Genomic DNA, 23,837 nt, shown 5'->3' with positions numbered 1-23,837 from the left:
GTGTGTGTGTGTGTGCTTAAGCGCTCAGGCGTAATGAAGCGGAGTTCTATGTGTTCAAAGTTTTCCCTTTCCGAGCTACTGAGCTGCTTAGCTTTTCAGCCAAAGCGCCTCTAAATGGACGACGCTTCCAGAACTGAAACCTTGTTGTGGACTGTGGCTATGGAGCCTGATGCGATGTGATGCTCCTTACCTGACACATGCCCGGTTGTCGAGCAGCTGAGCTCTAGGATTTCACTTGGTTTTCTTTGTCCTATTTTATTTATAGTTTTTGCTCTCTTTTTTTTTTTTTTTTTTTTTTTTTTTTTTTTTTTTTTTTTTTTTTTGTGCGCTGCTCTGCCTTTTAATTTTTGCTATCCTGCTGCTGTGTTCTAACGATTTCTTTTGTACATCCTTTATTGTTGCGCTGTCTTGCCAAACAATGCACACAGGCAAAGGATGTGCCACATGCAAGGCCAAACGACAGAGGTCCCTAAGCTCTGTTTGCTTTGTTCTTCTCCTCCTGCTCGTCCCCATTGTGCAACAAAGTTGCTCGTATTTGTTCTGTTCTGCTCTGTTCTGTTGTCCAAAAACTACAATTTACAAAATGGCAGCAGCATTTTGGTCAGTTGGCCTAAACAGGAATAAGGAATAGCAACCATCCGGCTAATGCTGGACTGGACTGAGCAGCCACTAAGCGACTATACATATACATGTATATTCAATTTAATTGGTAATGTGTATTTAATATTGCTTACCTTTTGCCCAAAACGATGTTAACTGCAATAGCAGTAGAGGCTCTCTTCTGCCAACGCTTGCTGTTCAATGAAATGTGCGAGTAGAGTATTCAAGCGGAATTTTGAACACGAGCTATACAATATTATACCCTTGTTCTATTTAATCAACTGTTTCGTATCTTCTTTTCTAATTATTTGAGAGCTTAATTTGAAATTAGCAACCAATTCCAAAGCCACAGCTTCTATTTAAAATTCATTTTATTTCAAATTTGTTAGTCCTAAGAAAATTTATTGAAACTTTTTTTTTTTTTTTGATTAAACAAAATTATTTCACTGTCGGGCTTGGGCGATTTTAATACTCTTTTCTTTACAATTTTTGAACAGCAATATAAGTCCATCTTTCTATTCTTCGCTCAAAAGCGAAAGGCTATATTGTTTTTGTTGCACCTAGAAGGGACAGACGATGTTGTTCATAACTTGATAGCCACACAATGCATATGGGTGGACTATTTATTGTGTTGTTTTTTTTTTAATCAAATGTTATTTTTAAAGTAAGAGCTTTTTCCCGCAAGAAAAAAAGGGCTTGGCCACACTTTCTTTCTTCTTTTTTTTTTGAGTGCTGATACTTATTTTGCGAAAAGTCCATTAACGATTCTAGCCCTTAAGGCAAACATGCAATTACACTTCCAAGATAGAGCCTAAGAAAACTGGGTTAACAGGATGTTAAGGATGTTGAGGCACCCACACGAATGAAATCGTGCTTTCTAAATCCTAAATCCTTCCTAAATCAAGAATATACCAATTTGTTTTTTTTTTTTTTTTAATTTTGAAAAAGAAACTACTATTGTATTTGCTCGAGGTTAGGTTATTTATGTTTGTTAAAATGTATTGTTAAGGTAGACCTGTATGCATGGATTCAATGCTTATATTAACAAGAAAGGAATGCTAAAGTCGAGCAGGCTCAACTCTTAAATACCCTGTACCACCCCACAAAAAAATAAATTACGGGAGTTATAGATAATCTTGAATAGGGGGGGGAGTGGGGGCGCGCATCGGGAAAAATGAACAAACTCGTCCTTTCTCGGGCTCAGGAGAATCTGTATACCAAGTTTGGTTATTCTAGCTCTTATACTTTCTGAGATCCTTGCGTTCATACAGATAGACAGACGGGCAGACAGACGGACATGGCTATATCGACTCAGCTTGTCATGCTGATCAAGAATATATATACTTCATTTTAAGCAAACTTTTATTGGCCACTGTTTTCTAAGCATATCCGCAAAGTATATTTAGCGCAACACACCTATTGTCTGCTAAAACAGATATACTCGTAGAATTCATGCAAAATAGGCTGACTCTCAGAAGTTAAAGCATCCGCAGAATCCTGCACTCAGCTACATATATTGTGCAAGCATATGAAATGCAAATGAGAAATTATCTACGACAAGATTTCTGGGTCGGTCCACTCCCTCCTGAACAGTTATTACATTCTCACATTCATGCCTGTGCTATTCTTTGCGTCCCTCATCTAGGCCTCTCCATAGAGGTGTGGGGCACGGCTTGAGAATGCTCGTTTGGCTCAAAAAACTTCAATGAACTCGTCGCATGCGTGTAAGCTATGCACTTAATCAAGTTGATGACTGCATTCCATGTTGGATTCCCCAAGACATGGCAAAACTTTTCCTCCATTCGCATACACGAGTACTCGTCTGTATGTATATGTTGTGTATAAGTGTGTGTGTGCACTTCGCTTTTGTGAAAAAATTGCTCAACTTGCTGCCTTTTGAGCCATTCAAGTAATGGCAGGAAAGTGTAAAGCAATCTGTGTGAGCAGCCTGTTGGCACACTATAGATACATATGTATGTATATGTGTAGGTGTATATGTGTGTGTGTGGCAACATCCCTGCCGCTCCAAACTAGGTAGACTTCAGGGAGTTTGGGGACTGGTTTTATTTCGCCCAAGCCAGTTACTACTCTAAGCAATAGACTAGAGATATCGCTGGATATATATATATAGCTCCAAACTGAAACACATGTTGAAAACTAGATTTATAAATAACTACAACTGATATAAAAAAAAAAAACATTATTCAATCACTAGCTGAAATTTTAGTGGTTAAGCAGCAATCCTTCATGGGCACAGAGTAATTTCTTATTGCCAAATTTCTTATCTATATAAGCTTTAGGAATATGATACTTAAGATGCATGCCAATAAGAAAATTAATTTCTTTGCGAGAGTCCTTATAGACGTTGGCCAACGAGCAAACAACGTTTAGCTTTAGTTTTTATTCTACAAGTATTTATACATAAGACCCCATAGTTAAAACTAACTTATGCAACTAATTATAACCTACATATATAATAATATTTCTCCCGGTTTAGCTAATATTCGATAATCCCTGACAAAATATTTTGCAACCAATTACTTTCTAATCCAGCTTCGAAATACAGCAGAGTCTAAAAACATTCAGCGAAACTTTTGAAATGATAAGGGGGCTTATATTTTCACACGAGTCTACTCGTAATCTTGGGGAGAACCACTTATCCTTGAGACTACTAAACACCACAACTGCCGGGTCAGTTGACAGCCACTGTGACACACATACACATACACACCTACCTATACTTGTAGAAAGAAACGTTCGCTTACTTGATCCAATTCATTAAATACACATTTTATTTATGATTTAAATGGCATTCTTGCTGCTTGCCAAGCGATAAGCTTCAAGGGTCACACATATATACACATGTAAACATATGTACAAAGGTCGTTGCATATGTGCTGGCATGCATGTCCTTAAAATTGAACTCGGTTGCACATTTATATTATTTAGTTGTTATTCGTAAAAATCGTTTAATTTTAAATAAAAACTAACTACCAAAGAGCCGTGAACCAAATATGAAATTGTTAACATTCGAGATGGATTGTACATATACCCTTCTGTTAGAATTGGGTTCAGTCTCAATAAAAAATAAAAATAAAAAAAGGGAAAAATTTAAAAAAAAGTTTAAAAAAATTTATGTTGAAATGATTGTATATTTAAAATATGACAACATATATGTAAGAACTAGCTGAATGTAGCTAGACGGATACACATACCCTTCTGTTAGAATTGGGTTCAGTCTCTAAAAACAAAAAAAAAATTAATAAAAGGCTTAAAAAATTTAAAATTAAAAGGATTTTATATTTAAAATATGACAACAAATATGTCAGAACTAACTGAATGTAGTTGCCAAATTTCTAAAAAGAATTGAAAAAAAACTAATAGCAGGTGGGTTGAGGGTGTATATAAAAAAAAAAAAACACAAACTTTTTCTTTTTCAGACTTGGGAGAGTCAGGAAGCCAAGTGTGTTTAGTCCAGCTCTTATATACTTATCGAGAGCCTTCATACAGACATTCATACAGACAGACACAGGAATAACACAAAACTTTTTTGAATCCATGCATTTATCCATTTTATGGATAATTTAATGAGCTGCACAATTTGGAAATGCTGCCTCGTTTTCTTTGTTATACTTTTAAAATGCGACAAAACATATTTTCTTCAACATGGCACTATTATTTATTCGATCCCTCATTCCCCAATCAGTATGTGTATCTTTAAAAAAAAAAATGCAAGCTGGACAGGCTAGTATGAAATCAAAAATTGGCGCAGCTCTTATTTCGGGTTTGGTTTTCGTTCCGGCCAACTCTGGCAGAGTAGCCGCAACGAACATTGCGTATACGTCACGTTGCTGGCACAAAACAATTTGTTACCATTTAGTTGGCAAAATAAATGACAACTCATTTTATTTTTTATATGTTTTTTCCCGTTTGCTGTCAGCGGCAGTTGACAAGAGACAATAAAATGGCCTAAAAGTATGTGAGAGTGGCCCGCACACTTGCAATTTAATGTTCACATTTCGGTTGACCGCAATGTGGCGAAGAACAGAAGTAAGTAGTCGTAGTAGCAAGAGCTTCTATGTATTTCCTAGTTCTTTCTGCCACAGCAATCTCAAGGGAGAAGGCCCCACTAACGAGTCGAGAGTTGAACAAACGTGCGTAAGCCGAAGAAAAGCCAGTGGAAGGGGGGAAGGGAGGGGGCTGGTGACATAAATTGAGACACAACACGGAGAAGGACGAGACTGAGCACAGTTGGCCGTCCCGAAGCTTAATATTTCTACCTTCTGCTTTGCTGTTCTTTTGTGCTCGCTTAAAGCTGCTGTCCTTAAAATGCTTCGCCCACTACAGCCTTCCGCACAGATTTCGGATAGAGTTTTATTTTTTTCTTCTCTATAAATGTCAGTTGCCAGCTTCCAGCTTCCGAATATACCAACCATCTCCAGCAAATAGAGGTGTGGTAGGAAAGTTTCTGATAGAACTGTATAATAATGTTTTATATGTAAATATAGACGCCACAATCTTCCAATAAACAACTGTCAACGTTATACCAATGTTCGTCGTGGATTTTGAATCGATATTTTGATTTTAAAAATAATAATAATAATATGTTCTTAAACGGTAAGCAGGGAACCACTTCTTTTATCATTTTAATAAAAAACTAAAATATTGTTTATGAAAATGGTGTTTAGTAAAGAAATTGGGAAGACGAATGCCGTGTTTGCTGACAGTAGAAAAAAAGTTTCAAAAGTTTATTTGAAGTTCTTCCCTGAAAATCCCATGGACTTGCTGCGTCGATGCATATGAATTGATGAAAAACTGAGTCTTCATTGCATTTCAGAGACCAAGAAACGGAGGAGCAGAAAAAAAGGTTTTTTTTTTTTTTTGTAAAGTCTAGCAAAAAAATGTTGTAACGTCAAATGTAGAGTATTGGGCATCATTATTGAATAGACTGCCTACTATTGGCGAAGAAAGTGCTCTTCCATGTAGACAAAGGAAATGCACGATTTGCGCTTGAAATTATTTCAATTCTGGATTTATCACGTTCTGTGAAGAAAAATCTGGACTTGGGCTGGATAAACTATATACATAAGCTATAAAACTATAAACATGAATATGAATGACCAACTCCGAAGAGTGAAGGAGCCCTCGAATTACTAAAGGACTCGTAAAGGACCCGGTTGTGACTGTCTTCAGCATTCAACCCGTTGTGAGGCCGTCCTCATACGTTTTCCCAAGCACTGCCAATACGCTGATGATCGTTACGGCTCCCAACAACTTCATTGCTGCATTGCGGCTCATAAAGCAGCAACAACAATAACACAAAGAGCAACAACAACAGCAACAAAATAAGCAAGCAAACAATAAAATGAAATTCATGTAAAGAAATGAGCGAGCGAGCGCCGCAAAAATGAAAAAAATGCGAGGGCAAACAAATTAAAAAAGAAATTGTAGCAATACAAACAACAACAACAACAACAACAACAGGAGCAAGCAAGTGGCCGATTGTGGCCACGCCCACCGCCCACCGCCTACCGCCATTTCACAATCAAATACGCAAATTTAGCGGAAATTGTGCGCCTCCACCATTCCGCCGCCGTCTCCCCCTCTTCCTGCCATTGTTTTATAACTTTGTTACAGCGCGAAGATGGAGGCGTCTGCCAGACAAAGGATAAAGCATTGCGCGTAAAAATTGCTCCACAGGAAGCTTGCGATGCTAAGTGGCCGTCGTCGGGCATTCCTTCACCAGACTGAAGTGAAAAGTGTGCCAACATAATAAAACGGTGGGTGGAAGTAAAGAGGTTATGACTAAGCAGCTTACACCATGAAATGAAAGTACCGCCAATGAACTGCAGACGAGCAGGTAGAGCAGCCCTAATCTTGTGCTTGGACAGACAAAATAGCTCTAGCTTTTTTTTTTATTTTTTTATTTTTATTCCTTTTTACTCCGCTTGGGAGCTTAGGGCTTCTACAAGAATATTTCTTCATCTGACGCCGTCTGTCTATCTTGGCTGTAGCTGTCTCCCATGTCGTGTTGTTTCTGGGTTAAATTCTGAAGGTAATCCGCCGCCAGGTTGTCGTCTTTAGGTCTGTCGACCCGACTGCTTCCTTGTGAGTGTTCCTGCAGAGTATCCGTAACATCGACATCGAAGTGGAGCCGTTTTGGGTTCATTTGTCTTGTAGAAGTTTCCATAATCATTTGTTGTCAGTCGACCTGGTGATTGGCCAGATGCTACTTCTCCCAATGGTGGGGCTGCCACCACTTATCCTTGGAGAGGCATCTTGGGGGGGTTATACTTGTACTATTGTGTTGTCCAGATAGCGTGGATGGATGTGTTGTTTTGACCACGACGTTGAAGGCATGTATTTTTAGGAGAGTTTTCGAGAGGAGACATTTAGCTCTAGCTTTTATTGTGGAGAAATTGCCAAGGTACTTAGATTAGGAAGAAGAAGCAGAGGGAGTCATCACCCAAAGAAGATCAAACACAGCCCCAAAAGAACAACTATTTCCACCCAAGCTCTATAGCCTATATATTTTTATTCCCTGTACCCGTAGGGTAAAAAGGGTATATTAGGTCTGTGCAAAGTATGTAACAAGCAGAAGGGAGCATCCCGACCCCATAAAGTATATATATTCTAGATCTATACATGTCCGTCCGTCCGTCTGTCTGGATGAACGCAAAGATCTCAGAAAGTTGGTATCCAGATTCTCCTAGGTCCGAGAAAGGACGAATTTATTTTATTTTTTGGAATTTCACGATTAAAGTATCCAAAGAACAAATAGTTGAGATTAAAATTATCATATATTTTAAGTTAGATTCAATTATCGATATATGTAAAATTTGATTAAAACCGGTTTAATAGTTTTGGAGTCTATCAGGAACAAACATTGTGACACGGGATTTTTATATTATACATGTTACATACATCTTTTTTTAAAACAAGGCTTCAACATTTTTTCCAAGAATAAACAAACTCAATATTTTGAATAGCTTGACCTTTAGCTTAGTCTAAGTTCTTCAGAGCTGTTGGCAACGAAATTCTCGCCTTCAGTTCATGACAAAGCCAGTAGCTCTCATTTCCTTTAAACTATAAATTTGTCTCTGATTTAGATCTATAGATACACTCGTGTAACACTTAATAGGTGACAGTCTGGTAAAACATGGTAAGGGAAGCTAATGCTTCGACTAATAAAAACTATTGCTCTGCAAAACTGTGTATTAAAGGATATTGAAAACGTAATGTTGGATATCGACAGAGAAACTGTATAAGCTTTCGCCAATAAAATGTAAGTCATGGAACAAAGTATTTTTATAGAAAGTTGCACCTTAAATCAAACAGTTTGTAATCGAGCAAGTATATAAGTTCAGCAGAAATTTGGAGCTCTTCTGTCCACCTTCCTTTTTCCAGCTTTTGACTCTTACAAGTACATAGACGACATATAGTAGTACTATATATAGCATTCCATGAAGTCGAGTAACACAACTCTGCATTGCATTGCATTTCCCTTGTCCACTAATTACTTCCGTTTCAGGCAAATTGCAGCAATTTGTTTTGTCAAAAAAAGAGTTTCTGCATTTGTATTTCGAATGGGCCAGCCAAAAAAGTTGCGCGTTGTTTTTTGTTTTTCATTAGATTTCGCCTAAACTTTTTAATTGAATTTCTTTTTATACTCTGTACATAAAATATACAAGAGTATATTAGGTTTGCGGGAGCTGAAAATGTAACAGGCAGAAGGAGGCGTGGCAGACCCCACAAAGTATATATATTCTTGATCAGCATGACGAGACGAGGCGATCTAGCCCTGTCTGTGTGTCTGTCCGTCTGTCCGTATGAACACCTGGATCTCAGAGACTATAAGAGCTAGAGACACCAAATTTTGCACAAAGATGCCTTATGTGTGTACGCTATACGAGTTTATTTTATTTTTTTGATTTCCCCCCCACTTCCCCCCTATGGGGGTTTTCCCGATTTTCCATTCGTATAATCGCCTATATCTCGGAGACTAGACTAGACTAGACCTAGGGACACCAAATGTGAGTTCAAGATGCCTTATATGAATACGCAGAAAATGTGTATTTTGGAATTTCCCTCCCTCCCCCCTCTCCCCCGCAAATCGTAACTCCCGTAATTCTTGGCATTTCGAACTCAAACTTGGCAAATACCATTTAGTTATTATAAGTCCAAATGCGAAGTTGAATCATGATAGGCCGATTAAACAGGAAGTTATAGCCATATGTGTATATAAGACCAAGTAGTGCCCGCAGCTGTTGTTGTTGTTACTGCTTTGCTCAGGCACACACAAATACACACATACACGCATAATTATTCTACACATATGTATGTACAGAGTATTTCAAAGTCGGGATACCCGACTTTAGCTTCTCTACTTGTTTTTAATAAAAACTTACTCCTCGACTGTTCTTAATTCTTTTATTTTCCTAAATCTCTGGAGAGTGCGCGTAAGGTTGCGTATTTTAAAAAGTATTGTTCATAAATGGCCGGCAGGATTTGGCTTGCAAATATGGCTTAAGAGACTCATTCACATGACTTTATTTATTCAATAAAAATGGTTAAATTTCATGTATGTCGACACTTGCAACTTTTTACAAGGAAACGAATAGTTTGCTTCCAAAAATATGGGCCGAGTGCGAAATGAAAAGCTACTAGTTAAATAATTAACCAAATTTAGTTTAATCAATTTGTTGAACAGTGTAGAAATGGTGCCCGACCCAGATCAAGCATGACAATATCAAGAATTATTAGAATCTGTATAAATAAACTTGTCTTTTATATTTCACATAATTTTCATTTTCTATTTTATTTGCTTCCTACAAGTATTTTCTGTTCAACTAACTTATAGATATTGGGCAGTGGGAGTTGGTTATTATATCTCTTATACTTCCTAAAATCGAAGCTTTATATAGACTAGTCGGCTAGTCTTGTCATGCTAATCAAGAACACAGTATAATTTGTGGTCCACCTTCTTCTCCTTTTAACACTAATCTACGGTTGGTATTCCAAAAACAGGTGAGCAAAAATTATAAAGTCGATTTTCAGATGATTGTGAAAACATATGTATAACTTGGCCAGATTCTAAAATATGTTTCGATGGACAGTGATGGAAAAAATAATAGAAACGCCAAAATTTTCATCGTTTATTCCAATTTTCTAAATTAAAAAAATTAAAAATTTTTCTTTCAGAGTGTAATTATTATTGTTAAATATTTATCAGTTTATAGTAAGTGTTTAAATTAAAAAAACTGTGAAATGATATCCCTGACCCCTTCTAACCTTATACCACTATTAAGAGGAAAATTGTGCAAGAATTGGTATTTTGAGCTTTCCCTTCACTAAAAAATAAAAAAAAATAGAAAATATTAAAATAATTAATTAATAATATTAATAATTAATTAATATTAAAATATTACCTAAATAATTAATTAGTTTAGAGGGCGCTTTACAATGCATTATTTTTCCAAAAAGTGTATGCGTTTCTATTTTTTTTTTTTGCCGAAATAATAATAATATTTTTGCCGAAATAGGTGTTAAAACGAAATCAAAATGAAGTACCTTTAACCAATTATCGTGCATAGTGGAAGAAACCCTTACAACTTGTCCAGAAAAGGAATTAAGGAATGAAGGTTTTAGTGAAGGTCGTTTCTTTTATTTTTGCCATCACTGTATATAAGAATCAAAAGTATTATTGTTTTTACACAAAAAAGTCCACTTACAATTACAAATTGTAAATGAGTATGAATTTATTTACAATTTGTCTGCTCAAGCCTAATAATTTATTAATTAATTAAATATGTAGACTACTTCTTTTCATAGTTGCAGCTAGTTATAGTATTTTTTTAAATGCTAATATTTTTGTCGCTTGTCTACTTATGTTTCTAGTGGATGCTAAGCCTAAGGTAGTCGTCAGAAATCTGTCTTTTTATCAGGATGATGGGAACTAATCTTCCCTGACTCTGGCTGAATGATAATTATCAAAGGAAACAAATCTGAAAGCTAACTTTAGTTAAATTTTGACATAGTCGCCACTTCAGGGATGGCTACTTTATTGATGAGACTTTTAAGCGCTTCTATTCTTCAGAGAATTGTCTAGCTGGCTCTTTGAGTTAGTTACTCAATTATTGCTGCTCCTTAGGGGATGCCACTTTATTATATTTTGTTTAATTTTTAATTAGCTGCTTTTCTCTCTTTTCTTTCGAGCTGTTTTTTATGTTATCCTTTGTCCAAGGCAGCTACAAGGCGGCTAATTACCTTTTTGCCTTTTCCTTTGAGTGTTTGCCTCCCAAAGTTCATGTGGTTTTGACGGCTTTAGCAACCGTTTTTAATGTTATATCATATGATATTAGAGGGGGAGGAGGGAGGGAAGTGTCGTCTGCCATGCGGCTTATAATTGACTCGAGCGTTGTTTTTTTTTTTTTGATTTTTTTTTGTGCAACACTGACAGGAGTTGTCGAGACTTCAAAATGTCACACTAGCACATATAATTGTAAATACATGCCCTCGGGAAAACGGCTCAAAAAATATAAATAAATACGTATACATACATATCTACATACATAGCATATTCTTGTACATATGTACTTACATATGTGCATACATATGCAGATGCGTCTGTCAATGTATTTATTTTTACCAATTTTTGATTTTATTTTGAATGTGTTGCCATTTTGTTTGATTAAATTGGAATTTCTGAATATATGCGTGACAGACAGATCGCGCACCGAACTAGACAGACCTGCTGATTGGCTGGGCAGGAAGGGGAGGGGCGGGGAGGGGAGGGGGGTGGAGTGATGGCAGAAATCAGGCGCTTGACTTATGCGCCAAATGAATGTGTCAAACGAAATTGAGTCGCGAATCGCGTTGACGCAAAAGCAGCACAATTGGCAGTAAAAACAGGCCACAGATTACAAATGTATTTTTGAAAAATTCTAAATTTAGAAGCCTACAAAAATAGCGAATATTCCCATTTAAAATCGAGCTCAACGATGCTTGAAAATGGCTTTAGACGCTTAACTTCTTACTACTTTAAATGTAGTTTTGAATCTGGAGGGCAACCGAAAGCTTACAAATTTGTACAAGACTTAAACGTCAGTCCACAGGTAACATGTGAATAGACACATCGAAATATGCCATAATACTTATATTGGAAAAAATGTGTATCTGAAGATTGAAACTCGCTTCATCGACAGATTAAGATATCTAAAAAGAATAAGTGAACTTTGGCATTGCCCTGAAGATAAAAGGTGTCAATAAAATTAAGTCAGATGCATTTAGCAAAACCAAACATTTTATCGAGCAGTTACAGGCCTCAATTTTTTTTTAATTTAAGCATTGAATCCATTAAGTCAGGCTAAGCACCTTAACAATGAATGTTTACAAATATAGAAACGGCGTAACCTCGAGCTCTTCCGAGCGAGAATTAATAAGTAAGTGGTGGCTTATGCTTACCTAATTGTTTTGAAAAACCCTACGAGAGTCTACAACGAATTTATATTACAATTTAGAAAATATCATTACTAAGTAGAGAATTTGTGAAGTAAGAGTTAAATTTTAGATCTTAACATTTCAATAGGAAATACAAACTGTATCAATACGGCAATCATTCGAGCATTTGCTCATAAAACCATAACGGAACTATATATTTGTAAAATCCGTATAACTTAAAGAACATCTACGAACGCCACGCACAGAACACTTGATTTCAGTTATGCGAGTACTATTAATTATAGATATTAAGAAAATTCATAAATAAAGCTCAAAAGGGCTTGTCACAACGTCTTAGCTAATGAATTGTTGTGTAGAAGGGTGGTTTTTAAAAAAATAAACGGAGGTCCGTGTTTGTTCGCATTCGCGTGGGACCCATGAGCACTTACTGGCAGGGGAATCTCCAAAAAAAAAACTTCCTGTGGCGCTTTATCCTCAATCGAGCATATCATGGAATCCTACCCAGAATTGGCGAATAATAGAGCCATTTAAAAAAAAATAATAAATAACAAGCCATCAAACCTTAAAAAGAAACTTCTGATACTAACATAAAAACTGTATATAAATATCTTCAATCTTGTAATTCAATTGATAAAATCTAGGATATACACGAATTTTTTGTACATAGAATTACCAAGAGTCGTAGGCCTCAGTAGCTAGTACTCTTATTCCTCAAGTATATTAATGTATAACATATTTAACTTAAATAAAAAATAAACGATTAGGCAAAAATTGTTTAGAGAAAAGCATGAGCGGAGATGAAATGCATGGGAATGAAACAATTTGGAGTTGTAATTTTCTAATTTCAATTTTCAATTTCAAACCAAATCGCGCGATTTCGTTATGTATTATAAATAATGAACTATCCTTTAGGGTAACACAAATATCAATAGGACTTATAAGTCTTCGATCCGCTTTTAACAATCGCAAAATAATGTCTTGTGTAACAAATTTTGGTCAAAAAAAAAAATGATGTGATTGGAAAATGCAGGTAGCATAATAATGCTGACTTACCGTTATGCCGTTCTCCAATTGATCTACTAATTATGCATTTGCTGTTTCGACGAATTTTCCGAGCTGTTTTAGCGCTGCAACCTAAGGAATGAGAATACCAATGAAAGAAATTAACTGACGCAAGCAAACAATCAAAAATCAAAAGCCGCTGCGACCCAAGCACTAATGCAAATCGACTTCATATATACATTCCTACACACATATGCAGATATGCGTTCATCATACAAACAGATAAACAAATGCACGTGTGTGTAGAAATGTGTGTCTCTGCATAGGACTTAAGGAGCCAGCAACAACGGCAAACAACGGCAAGCAACGGCGAGCAACGTGCTCGCATTGAGGACTCTGCACAAGTTCGCATGAGTTTGTTTGCGCCACACAATTGCAAATGAAGATAGTAAGGCAAACAAATATCGGGCAAGCAAAATCTGAACAATTAACAAAATGGCAAATGTGAAATGACAGCAACACAAAAGACAACGGCAACGCGCGAAGCCGCCATTTGCAGAAAATTGCCCGCAAGCTGAAAGTTTTCCGTACACACACACAGTACAACACGGCCAGGCACTCCAAAAAAAAGAACAACAAAAAAAGAGAAAAAAACACAACTCAAAACATTCGACTCCTTACGACAACGGTGGCACGTTTTTACGAAACGAACGCGTACGCACTTTGACTGGAGAACGTGCAATTTGCTGAAGAAAACTGAAGGACCGCTTTTTCGCGTGCTGCCAAAGCCAACGCGACGACGAAGAAGAGCAGACTAACTGTAAAATTTTACGAACTTTCGTGCGTGAGCGGTTATTCGGCGCCAGTGTTGGCTAGTGTTGGAAAAACGTGAGCGGCGCTCACTGTGAATGGACACGAAAATAGCAAGCGTGACAGAATGCTTGTTGTTGTGCAATTCCAATGCAATTGTTGTTATTGTTTTGCATACTGAACCAATTGTTGGACATCGAATAGGCATGGAACTATAACTAATAATAAAGTTCTTGAGCTCAACTGCTCCTCACGCGCTCATCCTTAACGCGCACACATAATCAAAACATTGCAGACGTTAAATCCAAAACGCAGACATTTATTTGTGTTGGCTTAGAGATAATGCGCCACCATGTTCCGAAACGTTGTGGTTGGCATCTCTGGGGGCGTAGATAGCGCCGTCAGCGCCCATCTGCTGAAGGAGCGCGGCTTCAACGTCCTCGGCGTCTTTATGCGCAATTGGGATGAGCATGATGAGGCCGGACGCTGCAGCGGCGAACAGGACCTTAAGGATGCCGAATGGGCTTGTCGGCAGCTGGACATCGAGCTGCGCCAAGTGAATTATGTGAAACAATACTGGACGGCGGTCTTCAGTCAATTTCTCGAAGACTACCAGCACGGCTTGACACCCAATCCGGACGTATTGTGCAACAAGCACATCAAATTCGACCTCTTCCACAAGCATGCGTTGCAGACGCTGCAATACGATGCCGTGGCCACGGGCCACTATGCGTGCAACAGCCTGGGCAACTATTTGGAGCACGCCGACAAACAGACGCAGGCCGAAGAGGCCCGTCTGCTCATACCTGCAGACAAGTTGAAGGATCAGACCTTCTTTCTGGCCGGCATTCCAAAGGCATCGCTACAACGAACCATGTTCCCACTCGGCCATCTGCACAAGCCAGAAGTGAAGCAGCTGGCGCGGCACATTGGACTGCACCGTCTAGCACAAAAGCGCGAGAGCACCGGCATCTGTTTTGTGGGCAAGCGCGACTTTAAGGCATTTATACGCGAGGTGACTCGGCGCCAATGCGTTCATATTTATTTTAGCTATAACTTCGCACTCTCTTGCAGTACATCAGCTCGAGGACCGGCGATTTCGTGGACATTGACAGCGGCGCCGTGGTGGGCAAGCACGAGGGCATTCACCAATGGACAGTGGGCCAGCGCTGCCGACTCAATTCCTATCTGCAACCCTACTATGTGGCGCGCAAAGAGGCCGCCAGCAATGTGATCTTTGTGGCCGCTGGACACCACCATCCCGCCCTACACAGCCGGCACATGCACACCGCCGACATCAACTGGCTGTGCTCCCAAGCGCATCGGGAGTTGCTCGAGGCGGGCAGCTTGCGCTGTCGCTTCCGCTTCCAGCACACCAAGCCGCTGGTGGAATGTACAATATGGCCCTCCGACAACGCATTCGACCACTTTGAAGTGTTTCTGGAGGAGCCGCTACGGGCCATCACGCCGGGCCAATATGCGGTATTTTACGACGACGTTGCCTGCCTTGGCACGGCGCGGATCCTAAGCGCCGAGCCGCTGGAACAGACCGTGGAAGTGAATCAACAGCAACCGCAGCAGAAGAGGCTGGAGCGGTAGCAATAAATGCTAAATAGTGGAAAGATAAGAAAGCCCAGCCAAAGATCGGATGTACTCTATACTCTCATGCATCTCATAAGGGATGCATATTTTACTGAACTTTATTATTTTATTCCATCTTACATATATCGGCCCTTTCTCTGAATCATTTCAAAAGGCGTTATTGAAATTTTATGTTGCTGCCCCACTAGCGCTCAAGCATTTGCATGTAAATATGTATAAACAGTAAAGAAATAAGCATTTTAAATGCACATTTCATAAATACACAATTTATGGCCCATCACAAAAATTGTTGATTTTATAGCATTCGCATTCTTCATAATTGTTGTGTATTTATTAATACCAAGTAGTGCATAATTGAATTGCTGCCCGTCTATTTGAAGAGCTCTGATTCACGCTCCCGACCCCAGTCACCCAGATAAAATAGTTTTTATCACTCTTTGGGGGAACATTTCAAATCTTCATACGATCTTGACAATTTCTAGAAGCCAGCACTGGAGTCGGATTTCATTCGAAATGCTTTCTCTTTAAGCTACAGATATCGCTTTCTTTGCCTCAATCAACATGGAAACAACTCTCTTGAAAGATGTTTTCAAATGCGATTTAAGCTATTTCAAGCAATTTTTAAAATTGGCAGAAAGAAAGCCAAAGGGATATAGTGGATTGTTTACATTTGTGCCACTCATATGAAGCCACCCCCTTCAGGGACCTTCATAAGAGCTAGACTCGCTAGGCTTGGCTGAGAAAAATTAAAGTGGGAATCATTATTCTAGTTGCCAGCAAATCAAAACCGCATTCATTTAGTTCGTGAATTGAAACAGGGTTTTAAAATTCTAGTCCAATTATTTTCGCAAAAAGCCAAGTTGTTTAAAAGTGACAAATTGTTTTCATTTCACGCACAGTTTACTTATAGTTAAGATATATGTATATATTAAAGGTCCTTTTACAATTTTGTTTTTCATAATCAAGAATGCATAAAGTATAAATGTTTGGTTAACTAAATATAAGTGCAAAAAAATTGTCGTTTATAAGTTATGTAGAACATCGCGAAAGTCCGTATATAATTTACTTAAAAACTTAGGGCTATAATTGAGGGGATTAGACTAGATCCCATCATTAGGTAAGGAGCACGGTCAACGCATCTAAAAATCTAGTTAGGTCGCTCTGGCGCAGCTGCACAACAGAGGGCTCGAAGAAGTCCTGAAGCAGAGTCGTCTTGCTCTTCAGAGCCGCCTGCTCAAAAGCTTTGCCGAAAAAGTTCTTGGGCGAGTCCTCCCGCACCGGCGCAATGCCCACCAACAGGCACATGCCCTGCGTGGCGTCCAGCGGGCAGGTGGCGATGAGTGGCAGGTCGGGTGCCTGGCGAGCCCGCGTCGTCGCCACATGGCCATGCAGCACAAACTTGGCCAGAAGCGCCAGCGCATATGGATATGAGAAGAAGACATGCTCCTCCTGCAGCACATAGTAGAAGAAGGAGCCGGTCGAGTGCACCTGATGCGCCTCCAGGCTGCTCTGCACCTGTCGAAAGATGGCCGCATGCAGCAGCTTGGCATTGTCGATGCCCGCTACCAGCAGGTCCTTGTGCTGGCGCGACAGCGCATCCGACGCTTCCAAAAAGCAGTCCTCCGGCTTCTTGTGCTTCTTCACGGACTCCAATATGGCCAGCAACGCATAGACATAATCGGCGGCCGCATACCGACTCCGATAGCCGTAGCTCAGCGCGAAGGTGCCGTAGACAATGTCCGGAATGCCGTACTTCTCGGCCAGCTGTTCCACCATTGAATAAAACTCCTTGCGCAACACCAGATCCATTGCACTGTACGTTTGGCGAGCGTGCACCAGAGGCAGGCCCATCTCCACGAGCAGCTCGTGCAGACGCTTCTCGCCACGCAGGGTCCACAGCTTCAACTTGCAGGCGGCATAGCGGGAGTAGCTGCAGGAAGATGGAAAACCAGGCTGATTATACGTCGAAAGAAAAACAGCACTTAAAGGTAAATAGTTGCTTAAATATTTAAATATTTAATCAGACCAATATCTTGCTGGATATAAACAATTTTATTTGCAATCCCCCATTTCTGGGGCTGCTAATAATCAGGATGGAAATGATTAAAAGAAATTAAATTTTCATAGAATGTTTTCATGTTTACAAGTATTTATAGTTGATCATAGTTCTTGCTCCCTTAAAGGGTTAGGGGGTTTTTCTAATGACTCTATATATCCTAGAAGAAACACATTTTATTTGTTTCTATCAAGTACAGCCTTCGGGATAGCATGCTTCCGTATTTACGAATCTGTAGTTGGTCATGAAAGATAAAACCTTTTTAAAATTAAAAGAAATTAAATTATGACATTCATGTTGGGGAGATGACTATTTAACCGTTTTAAAGTAACTCTTTCCCTTTTTTATTCTTTGCTATTTCCTTTTAAAAACATTGCTGTTCCCATTAAAAAATATTCAGAAGGTCAGCAGCATTTTCACAAACTGTAGCCAAATAGGTATGCAAGTTTATTGGGAAGTTTATGGGCAAGAATCAACAAAATATGTCCTCATGATTATGATTATGGTAATCATTATTCTGTATTTCGACAAGTATGTCCTGTTAGTGTTTATTTGCCGTCATGCCCAGTTTCATCGTGCTAGGCCAACTCGAGAGCAAGTTTTTATCTTTTTCCATGATCTAGCAAGAGCTGCTGATGAGGTATAATAATAATACCAAAATATTAGAAAGGCCACAAGTTATTCAGATTATTTATTCTATAAAATAGATCAGCGCTAATTACTGTTGGGATCAGAGAGTTTCTTCAAAGTGCAACTCCAGAACTTTTATTTATTTTACTGTCCAAGGCAGGCAAATTAAATAATAATATTTAAATTCTCTGGGACTGGGAATTCTAAAATTGGGAAAAGGGAGTGGAATACTAAATCCTAGCTATCATATATGTATCTTTATATTTTTAGAAGGCCTAAAATTTTGAAAAAACAATATTTATTTCAGTAAAATACTATTCTTCCTTTTATATGCTTTTTAGGGCAGATTAGAGAATAGTCTCTGCATTGTCGCATTTTAAATACTCGATAACTCCTAATTATCTTGTGTAAAAGTATAAAAATGAACTTCTAGATTTATTACTGGGATCTTGTAAAGTTTTCTATCATACATACGAGTATATCGAAAGGCTATACAAGTTAAAATTGTTCCCCTTAGTGTGAAAATTTAAAATGAATAGCAATAGCAACAACCTTCTAAAGAAAATCAAAGAGATCCTTCAATAAAACACAATCACTCGACAATATCTTTATTAGAAAGATCTGCCTATTTTTTGGAGTTTTTTTTTAAATTTTTAATTAGTTCAAAACACATTCCTGAAGAAATTCAAACCTAGTTAGTATCGTCCAATTATACAGATACGACAAGAAGATAGGAGGAGATAAGGATAGTTGAGGAAAGCAGGGGACGAGAACCAAAGACGTTGCTGGCCGATCTTGGCACATTTTGTAAAGGGTTAGCTTCACGCTGACTGGGAAGGATTTCCAATGCAGCTTCCGGAACCGTCTCAGTGCCAACTTACCGCATAGACTCGGTGACCGTCCAGTGCCGGTAGAGCACCAAATGTAAGTCGTTCTCAAAACTGATCTTGGTGGCGCTCATCGTGTGCTGGTCGTTGGTCTTGTTTGTGAGACGCGACACATGCGACTGTATGTGCTCCAGCTCGAGCGTGTAGGCGGCACTCTCGATCTTGCCGAGCAACAGCTGCTCGCTTATGCCTACAATGGCCCACCAGAGCAGGTCCATGTTGTCCTTAGATAGCTTCCAGGCGAGCTCGAAGATGAGCAGCGCCGTTGATCGGCCGTAGTAGCTGAATTGTGTGTAATCGAACATGATGCGATCGCGCTCTAGCTCCCATTGGCGGCGGGCTCGTTGTCGGAGCACGCGCTGCTCATGCCGCTCCATCCGACTCAGTTTGGGTCGGCGTGGAGGGCCCGACTCGCTGCTGCCGCCATCCGAGTCCTCGCCGGCGCCACTGTCGTGCTGTGCCTCGTCGTCCTCGCCATCATCGTCATCGTTGTCACCATCACCATCACCCTCGTCGTCCGAGTCGTAGAAAATAGTCTCGAAGGCCGGTATGTTCTCCTCCAAAGCTGGATCGCCCAGTATGCACACCTGGCGGTCGCTGTAGATGTTGCAAACGTCCAGAGGCCGGTGTGCGTCGCATATGAAGAAGGTGACATCGTCCGTTGGCTGCAGGAGCTCCACAATGTCGACACAGCCTCCGCAGTTAACCAACAGCACGTACTTTACATCGCCCTGGTGCTCGCTGTAGGCCCGCCTCAGTCCCGTTATCCCCATAATCGGCACCACCGTGTAGATCATGTGGTCGTATTTGAATAGAGCCTGGAGGATCTTGCTCGCGCATATCGCATCGATGTCATAATTGACTATTATTAGTATGCGCTTTCCGATTAAATGTCTGTAGAAGTCATTCTTGAGGTCCTGTATGAACATTTTACGACGACACCGACACACATACACGCACACGCAGCCCAAAATCAAAGTGAAAGAATTGCCGACACAGACACAAACACGGCAAAAAATATAAAACACACATAAGAACAAAATGGAGCTCGCGCTTTCGTTGCCGCCTTTTACTTAACTTTTGTATTACTGGATTTTGTTTTTGTAATTCCAAATCCACTACCGATAATGCATTTTGAGAGACTATTATTTCCTCAGATTCTCCGCTAGCTTGCACTTTCTTTTTGCACTGCTCTTTGCGTTCGCACGGCCACAGCTGCGTGTGTGTATTTTGTTTAAAAACGCGGGAAACCCAGATCAGCTGTTACGCGTCTGGGGCGGCTCGCAGTGAATAGCAAACGGCATTAACCCACCAACGGTAACCAAAACAGTGGTAAGCAAACCAACTATATTAACAAAATGTTCATAACTTAAATTAGCATAGCTGGCCGTTTGACAAATAATATTCCCCCACCGTGTCGGATTCGTTATTAGATATTTAGATACATTTTTATAGGCCTTTTTTATTTATTTAGCTTAAGTTCTCTATTGTATTGATTTTTGTATGTATATATATTTTTTTATTTTCTTTTTTATTTAAAACGACTGCATTGCTTGCCGTTGAAATAAATAAATAAATAAAAAATTTAAAAAATTGATTCTACACATCGCAGTCATTAAATAAAAAACATCAATCATAATTAGAAGGGTATTTATCCAATCGCTTTCTTTGCTTATAAGCATATATCTCGTTTTTCCCTCTTTATAGGGTAATTTTAATTTTCCTTTGTTGAAACGCTTTTACTATTGCTTATAAGGTGCACGAAATAATTATTTAATTATATTGTTCACAAAATGCAATTCTTCGTTTTCTCTCTTCCTCCTATATTTCGGTTGTAGTATGCTTGAGCTGTAAGCAAAGAATTTTGCAAAAGTACTGCAAGGTTTTCCCGTTATGTTTATTTGTAGAAGACAACGTTGACTTTTGTGAACGAAATAATTTACTAGCAGAATACTAACTATAAGAATAATTAAAAGTAAGTGAATTTTAACAAAAATAATTATTTGTAGCAATTCTTAATTGATTCTTACAGTAATTTGCAGTTTTAAAGAAGAAAAAGAAAAAACTAAAAATACGCTACTTTTGCGAATACAATTTGCTAAGCTATTTCCGCACTTCTAAGGCAAAAATGTTTCAAAACTGTTTATTTATTAATATTTTTAATGTTTAAGCTATTAAAAGTGTGTCATAATTATTCTCTCTGTACTTTCTCCTCTCTGAGATCCAATTGCAAATGTCAGTTCTGTGAGAGTGATGAATTTATTTGTTTGAATTAAATGCACTTAGCTAATTTCGCTATAATTGAATCTGCAGTGAATTGTGAAAATAAAAAATAAAATATATCCATTTTAAAAATTTAAAAATTTGTATTACGCTCCCACCATGTCGGTCGAACAACGTTTTGGGTATCAAAACAAGCACAGTGTTTACATAGGCATTAAACTGCGCGCTCGTAAGTGTCCATTCAAATCTAAAGTGTGCTTGTCAGTGTTGAACAACATCGGCAAAAATCGTCAGAATTAAAAACCGCCTTTTGCCATGTGTTTGTGTGAAACAGAAATTGTTTACGATGGCAAAAAATAAACGTAAAGTATTTGGACAGCGCCATGTGTGTTCGCGCATGAACTTCCTATACCAGGCGGCGAATTTGATGGCCCAGAACAACAACAACACACTGGCCGCCTATTATGGGAAATTGTGCCGCAATGTGGGCACCAAAGCGGTGATGCATATGTGAGTTTTTCCACTCCCAGTACTTCCCACAGCATTTGTGTATTCTAATTTCAATCGTTTTGTGCAGAGCTCCGGCAGTGAAGCGCACACTCTGCAAACGTTGTTCCCTGCCGCTGCTGCCGGGCGTTAACACAGCGCTGGTTGTGGAGCAGGAGCACGAAGTGCCATCGACTGCCAAAGCTGGAGGGAAGCGACGCAATCGTCGTCGTCGTCGTCGTCGGCGTGGCAAGCCAGCCAAGGGCCAGGCCAATGCAGAGGCGTCTGGCAGCAGGAGTGGCTCTGAGCAGAAGTCGACGACCATAGACGACAACGCCACGTTGCAGCTGCAGTGCGGCCTTTGCCAAAAGCAGCGTCGCTTCTGTGTCGATGCGGAAAAAGAATGCTGGCTGGAGCGTCCGGAGGCATTGGCTCAAGTGATAACAATGAACGCTAGACAAGGGGTAGCTGCTCTGCACAGGGATAGTTACAGTTGCGATAAGCCAACAGCCGATCATTGACTTATCGCCGATTCGTAGTTGTAAAGCACACAAATGGTCGCACTTGAACTTGATAAGCGCCGCAGCCTCTCCCGCCCCCACCGCTGTCCGCACCACCGACACAATGCGAAGGTGGCCTTTAACTCAGTTCCCACCGCCATGCTGAGCTGTCGACATCTGATTGGACGGCTGCTGAGCGCACAATGTCGTCAGGCAACCACCACCACCAGTGCCAAGCTGCTCGATCAGCAGTTCGTAGAAATCGAGCAGCCTGATGGCCAGCGTCTGAAGTATCCGAATGTCTGGCTGCGCGATAATTGCCAATGCGAAAAATGCTTCCATGCGCCGACACGGGCGCGCCAATCCCATTGGGAGCGTGGCCCGTTAAATGTGCAGGCGAAGAGTGTCGCCTACGAGGAGCAGCAGCAACAGCTAGTCGTCCACTGGCAAGATGCGCACAAGTCCAGCTACGACTTGCAATGGTTGCGCGAGCGCGATTTCGGAGCCGAAACGCGCTCGCGCTACCTCAAAGAGGTGTACAAGCCACCGGCCCAGTTATGGGGCAAGCTACAGTTCGAGCAGGTCACGCGCGAGTTCCTCTACGAGGACGTGATGGCCAACGATGAGGTGCTGCTCGCCTGGCTGGAGGCGTTGGCTGTGCAGGGCTTTGCTCTGTTGCGCCAGGCGCCCGCTGATGTGGAGGTGGTTCGACGGCTGGCCGAGCGCATTGGCTACATCAAGCGTACTACCTATGGGTGAGCCCACACCAACGAATCAAATGATTCACATGGCCCAGGCTAATTGTCCCTCTTGCCCGCAGCGACGTCTTCGAGGTGAAGTCGAAACCCAATGCCGGCAACTATGCCTACCTGATGACTCCGCTGCCCATGCACACGGATATGCCGTATTATGAGTACAAGGCGGGAATTAACATTTTGCACACGCTCGTCCAGAGTTCGTCGCCCGGTGGTGCCAACACACTGACCGATGGCTTCTATATAGCCGCGAAGTTGCGCGACCAGTATCCGAAGTACTATGAGCTGCTGAGCTCCGTACCCGTCAACTGGTATGACATTGGTCGCGACGGCGACATGACGTTCCATAGCCTATGGCGAGCCCCAATCATCTGTCTGGACGTTGATGGGCAGTTTGCGCGCATCAATCAAAACACCACGAAGCGCGACAGTCGCTTCACGGTGCCATTGGAACAGGTCGTGCCCTGGTACGAGGCATATGACAAGTTTTTGCAGCTAATTCAAGACGAAGCCGTCGAATTCAAAACGCAGTCGGGCGACATCTTTGTGTTCAACAATCTGCGCATGCTGCACGGTCGGACGGCCTATGAGGACTCGCCACAGAACAAGCGCCACCTGGTGGGAGCCTACGTGGATTGGGACATTATCTACTCAAAGCTGCGTACGCTGAAATTTGGGCAAGTGAAAGGTTAGGCTGGCATTATTGGCTGTGAGATGGATTTGTATGTTTATTATACATATGTACATGTAGCTGCCGACACTGGTGTTCGCTTATTATAATTGTATTTTCAATAAGTCAGTGATTTTCGTTTATAATTGTATTTCA

The 23,837-nt window shown here is 40.2% G+C and overlaps 5 protein-coding genes across 5 annotated transcripts in view; 3 read left to right on the top strand and 2 right to left on the bottom strand.

The window, feature by feature from the left end:
- Positions 1-13,847, bottom strand: part of LOC115628690 (uncharacterized protein DDB_G0286299) — a 36,447-nt gene extending 22,600 nt beyond the window's left edge. The window contains exons 1-2 of the mRNA XM_030524865.1: positions 13,744-13,847; positions 13,114-13,194 (exon numbers count right to left, since the gene is read on the bottom strand). The gene's annotated coding sequence lies outside the window, so the exon portion shown is untranslated. The remainder of the gene's footprint in view (positions 1-13,113; positions 13,195-13,743) is intronic.
- Positions 13,848-14,193: 346 nt separating this feature from the next.
- On the top strand, positions 14,194-15,754 carry LOC115628726 (mitochondrial tRNA-specific 2-thiouridylase 1). The gene is made up of 2 exons (XM_030524926.1): positions 14,194-14,887; positions 14,947-15,754. The coding sequence occupies exons 1-2, from the start codon at positions 14,225-14,227 to the stop codon at positions 15,469-15,471; spliced, it is 1,188 nt and encodes a 395-aa protein (XP_030380786.1). The 5' UTR covers positions 14,194-14,224; the 3' UTR covers positions 15,472-15,754.
- Positions 15,755-16,401: 647 nt separating this feature from the next.
- LOC115628709 (cell division control protein 45 homolog) lies at positions 16,402-20,249 on the bottom strand. Its single transcript, XM_030524904.1, has 2 exons — positions 19,042-20,249; positions 16,402-17,404 (listed from the first exon to the last, which is right to left on the bottom strand). Exons 1-2 carry the CDS (start codon positions 19,974-19,976, stop codon positions 16,588-16,590), a joined length of 1,752 nt encoding a protein of 583 aa, XP_030380764.1. The 5' UTR covers positions 19,977-20,249; the 3' UTR covers positions 16,402-16,587.
- A 1,367-nt stretch (positions 20,250-21,616) lies between these two features.
- On the top strand, positions 21,617-22,312 carry LOC115628721 (ribonuclease P protein subunit p21). The gene is made up of 2 exons (XM_030524917.1): positions 21,617-21,780; positions 21,848-22,312. The coding sequence occupies exons 1-2, from the start codon at positions 21,617-21,619 to the stop codon at positions 22,275-22,277; spliced, it is 594 nt and encodes a 197-aa protein (XP_030380777.1). The 3' UTR covers positions 22,278-22,312.
- LOC115628720 (gamma-butyrobetaine dioxygenase) lies at positions 22,178-23,810 on the top strand. Its single transcript, XM_030524916.1, has 2 exons — positions 22,178-23,011; positions 23,077-23,810. Exons 1-2 carry the CDS (start codon positions 22,311-22,313, stop codon positions 23,702-23,704), a joined length of 1,329 nt encoding a protein of 442 aa, XP_030380776.1. The 5' UTR covers positions 22,178-22,310; the 3' UTR covers positions 23,705-23,810.
- The last annotated feature ends 27 nt before the right edge of the window (positions 23,811-23,837 follow it).

Source organism: Scaptodrosophila lebanonensis, unplaced genomic scaffold (genome assembly GCF_003285725.1).
Source record: "Scaptodrosophila lebanonensis strain 11010-0011.00,11010-0021.00 unplaced genomic scaffold, SlebRS2 tig00000123-arrow-arrow-pilon, whole genome shotgun sequence".
NCBI classification, from domain to species: domain Eukaryota; kingdom Metazoa; phylum Arthropoda; class Insecta; order Diptera; family Drosophilidae; genus Scaptodrosophila; species Scaptodrosophila lebanonensis.
The sequence above is the reverse complement of the archived record's forward strand: the minus strand, read 5'-3'. Positions and strand labels throughout refer to the sequence as shown.